The sequence below is a fragment of the Bombyx mori genome, chromosome 15 (genome assembly GCF_030269925.1).
Source record: "Bombyx mori chromosome 15, ASM3026992v2".
In the NCBI taxonomy this organism is placed as follows: Eukaryota; Metazoa; Arthropoda; class Insecta; order Lepidoptera; family Bombycidae; genus Bombyx; species Bombyx mori.
The window spans coordinates 8,925,750-8,931,749 of NC_085121.1; the positions used below are offsets into that span (position 1 = coordinate 8,925,750).

The window sequence follows — 6,000 nt, forward strand, 5'->3', positions numbered from 1 at the left end:
AGACATTGACAATGTCATTACAGCTGCAAAAATTTATGACATTTTCTAACTAAAAAAACAACAGCACATGGTAAATCTTTGATAACGTTTACAATTTATGTTCCGCAGGAACGGTTTTTGTATGTAGTATTAAGAAAACTGTGGTGTTTGTTAAAAGTTTCCTTACTGACCATTTAGTTGAAACTAATATGGGTAAAGTTAAAAAGTTGAAGCCCTCACAAGTGGGAAAAAATTTAGCTCTTGCTGATCAAATTGAATCTGGAAATTCAGTCAAAATTAAAAATAGGACCAAAGATAGAAATAGGCACGATGAAGACGATGAGGTAAATTATGCATACTACTTTAAATTATTTCTGTAATCTATTTAAGTATAATGTTTTATTTATTTATTTTGTTATTGCTTAGATTGTTGGACATGTCACTGCCCGCCTGGTGTTAAGTGGTTACCGGAGCCCATAGACACAACGTAAATGCCGCCACTCACCTTGAGACATGAGCTTTAAGGTCTCACTTTTAACAGTACAAAGGCTGCCCTGCCCTTCAATCAAAACGCATTACTGCTTCACGGCAGAAATAGGCCGGGTGGTAATGTAGGCATTAGGAATCAAAAATAGGCAGATGGCAGATTCTTCTTCTTCTTCTTCTCCATCGCTCCCTCATTGCTGAGGATCGTGACTCCGTTTTAGCTTGTCTACTGTTAGCCTCCATCGGTTCCGGTCAGTTGCCTGGTGTAGTGCAGCGCTAAGTGGTCCGCTGGTTTGCTCGGAGATCTGGTTGGACCAACGTTTGGGGCTCCGGCCTCTAGGACGTTTTCCTTCTACTTTCCCAGTGACCATCAGACGTTCCAAGTTGTCTACACCTCTGCGGGCAACGTGCAGATGGCAGATAATGTCCACAATAATCGATTTTATATATTTTTTCAGTTTGTAAAAGCAGATTTGTCTAAAAAAATTTTAAAAACTGCTAGAAGGCAACAAGCTGAACTAGAAGACAATGAGATTGGTCCGTCTCCAGCAAAACATGTCACTCTTGTGTCAAGCTTTAAAGGTAAAACATTCTTTTTTTTTATGTTGATAGAATTACTGGTGGCCTGGAGGCCTTTCCAGTTTCACCAGGACAGGTGGGTGAGCAAAGGCTCAACCAGGAGGGGTGGGATTTGCTAACAGCTGCCCAAGCCCCTCCAAAGGAGACCTAACAACTCAAGAGCAACTGCTTCGCGAATGAATCTACAACCGGATTGGAATCGCGACCCGCTGAGAAGATCCGGCGAGAAACTCAGCAGGCTGATGCATGGCTTAGGTTGGACGTCGACTTCTTTGTTGAATTTGACGAGTACAGTTACCAGGGTCGCTTAGCCTGTTCCTAGTGTTAGAGCTGAAGGCATCTAATGCTAAGGTTATTGGATCTGATGGATCCGTAAGGACGTGTGTAAAACATTCTATGACAGTGTACATGTACAGTAGAAGTAAACAAATAGTGAACAGTCATTTTTGTTATAATGCAATTAATTTCTCAAATGTACCTTGTGAATGAACTGAAATTATTTTCAACTGCAATTTAGATTTGATAGTTAGTAATTCCACTTGTTGAAAAATAACTAAAGATATTATTTGTTAGATAAAGGATCAGATAGTTCAGATTCAGAGAAGGATGACTTGGAACCTGACACATACTATGATAACATTGAAATCAACGAAGCAGATGAAGAAGCACTCAAATTGTTCAAATCATCTAAAACAGAAAGAGTTAGAACTCTAGCTGATATTATAAAAGAAAAAATTACTGACAAACACACAGAACTACAGACTCAGTTCTCAGATGCAGAAACTTTAAAATTGCAGAATATTGATCCAAGGTAAGTGAGATTGATAAAATTTTTGATCAAAATGAAGTATTACAATCTTTGTATATAAATTTTGAATTTCAGAATAAAAACCATGTATGAGGGCGTAAGGGATGTACTCCAGAAATATAGATCAGGCAAATTACCGAAAGCTTTCAAAATGGTGCCACATTTGCAGAATTGGGAGCAAATTTTATACTTAACAGAGCCTACTACTTGGTCAGCAGCTGCTATGTATCAGGTTAACAATAAGAAAATACTAATAACAATAAATTTAGTAGTTGAATAATACTTAAATGTCTGGCGTTAATGAATGATATTCGGAAAATCATAGCTTTAATCAGAATTGAAGGCTTTATTTAATGTTATCACATTATTCATTATGATTATTGGTTTGCAGGCAACTAGAATTTTTGCATCAAATCTTAAGGAGAAGATGGCTCAGAGGTTTTATAATTTAGTTTTACTACCACGTGTCAGAGATGACCTTGCTGAATACAAAAGGTTGAATTTCCACTTGTACCAAGCATTGAGGAAGGCCTTGTTCAAACCTGGTGCTTTTATGAAGGGAATTTTACTACCGTTATGTGAGGTAAGATGCCAAGTTTGGGATTAAAATTAATATAAAAGTGATGTGTTTTGTACAACACACTGTAAAGGAGTGAGTCACAATCAAAATTTTAAACAAATAACTTTTATTTTTATTCTCTTGTCTTCTCATCTCAATCACATAGTTAGGCCCAAGCCAAACAACCATTGATAGGAAGGTATGCTTGGTATTTGTTGAGTAATTTTTTCTGTTATTTTTAATGGTCCTATTATGTGATTCATATTGCATTTGATTGTTGTTCATTTTGAAGAAATTTCCTGACTTATCCGCAATTGTTTAGGTTTGCTGCCTTTTGTGATAGGTAGTAGGATCATTATGTTAATTGATTGATAAAGCTGTAATTTGATATCACTCCTGTTGTTGCCAATCCTGTGGAAACTAATGTTACTCTTTGGATAAGCCAGAAATGCTTGTGCAACTTCTTATTTCAGTTGTGCATATTTGGACAAGTATTCAACTATTTATGACCGTGCATTCCATGAATGGATATTGCAAATAATATTTCAGTTTAGGTTTTTTTACTAGTGTAATAATATCTTGTTGATAACAGTATATTGTTAAGTCTGACAAAATAGGTCTATCAAAGTATAGATTTGTTGTAGAATTTTCTAGAATAGTTTCAGGATTGTATTTGTAGTATGGTTTAAGTTTCTATGAGATTGTACTTTGTGGGAACTGATTGCACTTTGTGTTTGGTGAATTAAGTGGAAAATAATATCGAGGAGTGAAAGGATATTTGGTTTAAGCGATATTTTTGCAACTTTGCAGGAGTACCATTCAAAGTTTAAATTTTGGAAGAAAAATCCGAACAAAAAAAGTTCTTCAGATATTTGAATTAGAGTAAACTTAATTGAAGTTCAATTAAAAACATTGAATTGTTGATGCTAATACCAAATAAAACGGATCTTTAATTACAATGATTATGATGATCTCATGTTACCAAAAAGTCTTTCACCCCTTTATATGATCATGCCTGTGTTTGTAATCAGTTTGAGCTTGAGCTTTTATTTCAATGCAGTTGTGGCAATGTAGGTTTCAAGATTCCTGGCACACAAGCATTGAATTGCCTGTATGCTCCAGTGCCTGCCTAATACTCTTGGAACTACATAAATTTAATAGTATTTTGTGATTTCAGGCTGGGGATTGTACGCTAAGAGAAGCTATAATTGTTGGATCTGTGCTGGCACGTAATTCAGTACCCGTTTTACATTCTAGTGCTGCTTTGTTAAAAATAGCTGAAATGGATTATAACGGTGCTAATTCAATTTTCCTGAGAATCCTTTTTGATAAAAAATATGCTCTTCCATATAGAGTTGTGGATGCTGTTGTTTTTCATTTTTTGAGGTAACTATAAATTGGTTTTATAATTGTTTATTATTCACTTAACAATCTTCTTTAGATTGATTAGTTGTGTACTTACTAATAAACAAATGAAAACTCAAATAAGATTCTTCTTTTCACACGAATTGTTGAAAAAAGTTAGATGTGCTATTTCACAGGTTTCAATCTGAGGCTCGTGTATTACCTGTATTATGGCATCAAGCTCTATTAACGTTTGTACAGCGTTATAAGGCAGATATATCAACTGAGCAACGAGATGCACTTCTAGAGTTATTGAGAAAACAATATCATCCTACAATAACACAAGAGGTAAATTTTTCTGAATATTATATTGTTTTTACTTGATTTTCCATGTAAATATAGCACTAGCACTTAAACTTTAAGTATCTATTAAGTATCTTTAAAACATTCCAATGTTAATGTAATAAATACTTAAAAAATTTATAGATATGTTTTTATTATAGATTCGACGGGAGTTACAACAAGCTCAATGCAGAGATATTGAAGTAAATGAAGAAGCAACTAACATGATGTCAGTTGAATAATATTATCATGAATGTATGTATTAAAAAAATGTTTATTAAATAGTAATAAAAGCTTATCATCAGTAATGAATTATTTTCTTTTCATTCAGTGTTTGATTTATTTAATTTTAATGCATTTTCAGATAATATAGGTCTATCCACTTGGCTGCTAGTAAAGTGCACTGGTGGTAAAACTGTTTCACCACATTCACATTTTCTCCCAGAAATATAGTCGAATGATCCGATTCTGCAACTGCATTTTTCACAGTTTAATCTACCTTTGGTCCATTGTTCTTTTTCAATTCTGGACTTAATCCATTCGGGCAATTTGTCTTCCATTAAATAAATCACTTTCTTAATGTCGTAACTGTTGCACTTCTGCGGATCACATTGAAAGTTCTGATTAGTAATAAGAGATATGTCATCGATTAATTTAGTGCGACATTTTAGACATTTGATAGCATTCGATTTGCAAGAAATCATTAGGTATTAAATTAATTCTGCGTGACAAAAACAAATTTTGTGTTATTCAATTTAGGTTATGAAATGGATTTTGACATTTTGACAGTTAATATATTCTTTCTCCAACTGAAAAGTCAAAAGGTATCATACCATATAGCCTAATTTTTTATATAGTTTTTATATATGAAAAATGATATGAAATGACATGAACTTGATTATGAAACATGGCATGAAATGAAATGAAATAAAAACAAAATGGAATGAAATGAGATGAGATGATATGGGATGAAATATAATCTCAGTAAAATGGTGATCATTGATTACTGACACTTTTTTAGTGGATATTTTGGAGGATCCGGAGAAGTTACGTTCAGCGGCTTTGTTTCATTTTCCTACATTTGTGCACTTTCACAGATACTAAATAGTCAATAAACAACAGTTATAACACATTTAAACCTGAAGAAACACTAAATAGGCAAAATAAAACAAATAACACAACGTCACTCCTCGCGTTCCCGCCAAAAAGTCTTGGCTTGGCTAACGCACAAACCGTGCCAGACCCAAAAAATAAAGAAGAAGAAGAAGCTTTTTGGCAAAAATGCGAGGAGCGAAGTTTTATTTTGTTAATTGAGTATTTCTTCGGGTTTATGTTGATGTGTAATTACAGTGATTTTATGTTTAGGAACTGTGACAATGCAGAAATGTGGAACATGTACTCTATATATTTATTGCACTCCACCTCATCTCGTTTAATCTCATCCTATTTAATTAGATTCAAATTGATCAACTTCATCTCATTTCGTTTCATATCATTTTTCATATAAAATAATATTGTAAATTTTGACGTACTAAGTACGTAGAAATTATATTAAACTAACCTATAAGGTCTTGGAATCGTTGGTCGTAAATACAAAAGGACGCCATTTGTCATACTTTAAAAAAGAAGAAGTCTTTGGGGACTTCCGTTGGGAACGCGTTCCCCCCAAAAAGTCCCCAAAGACACAACTTCGAATTGTTTTATTTTGTTTATTTTGTGTTTCTTCAGGTTTAAATGTGTAATAATGGAGGTTTATTAACTATTTAATATCTGTGAAAGTGTACAAATGTGAGAAAATTAAAGAAAGCCGCTGAACGTAGCTTCTCGGGATCCTCCAAAAAGTCCACTCAAAAAGTCTCAGTAAATAATCACCATTTTACTGAGGTTTTATTTCATCCCATAT

At 33.8% G+C, this 6,000-nt stretch overlaps 1 protein-coding gene across 2 annotated transcripts; it reads left to right on the forward strand.

The window, feature by feature from the left end:
* The first annotated feature begins 12 nt into the window (after positions 1–12).
* LOC100270780 (bystin) lies at positions 13–4,836 on the forward strand. 2 transcript variants are annotated; one of them, XM_012692262.4, is made up of 9 exons: positions 13–323; positions 924–1,047; positions 1,618–1,855; positions 1,928–2,084; positions 2,244–2,435; positions 3,589–3,797; positions 3,953–4,103; positions 4,259–4,352; positions 4,462–4,836. In XM_012692262.4, the coding sequence occupies exons 1-8, from the start codon at positions 189–191 to the stop codon at positions 4,337–4,339; spliced, it is 1,287 nt and encodes a 428-aa protein (XP_012547716.1). In that variant the 5' UTR covers positions 13–188; the 3' UTR covers positions 4,340–4,352; positions 4,462–4,836.
* The last annotated feature ends 1,164 nt before the right edge of the window (positions 4,837–6,000 follow it).

Excerpts from the sequence above, each read along its gene's own strand:
- LOC100270780 (XM_012692262.4), top strand. The coding sequence starts at position 189 with ATGGGTAAAGTTAAAAAGTTGAAGCCCTCACAAGTGGGAAAAAATTTA. Across the intron at positions 1,856-1,927 it reads TTGCAGAATATTGATCCAAG|AATAAAAACCATGTATGAGG; the intron begins GTAAGTGAGATT and ends TTTGAATTTCAG. Across the intron at positions 4,104-4,258 it reads ATCCTACAATAACACAAGAG|ATTCGACGGGAGTTACAACA; the intron begins GTAAATTTTTCT and ends TTTTTATTATAG.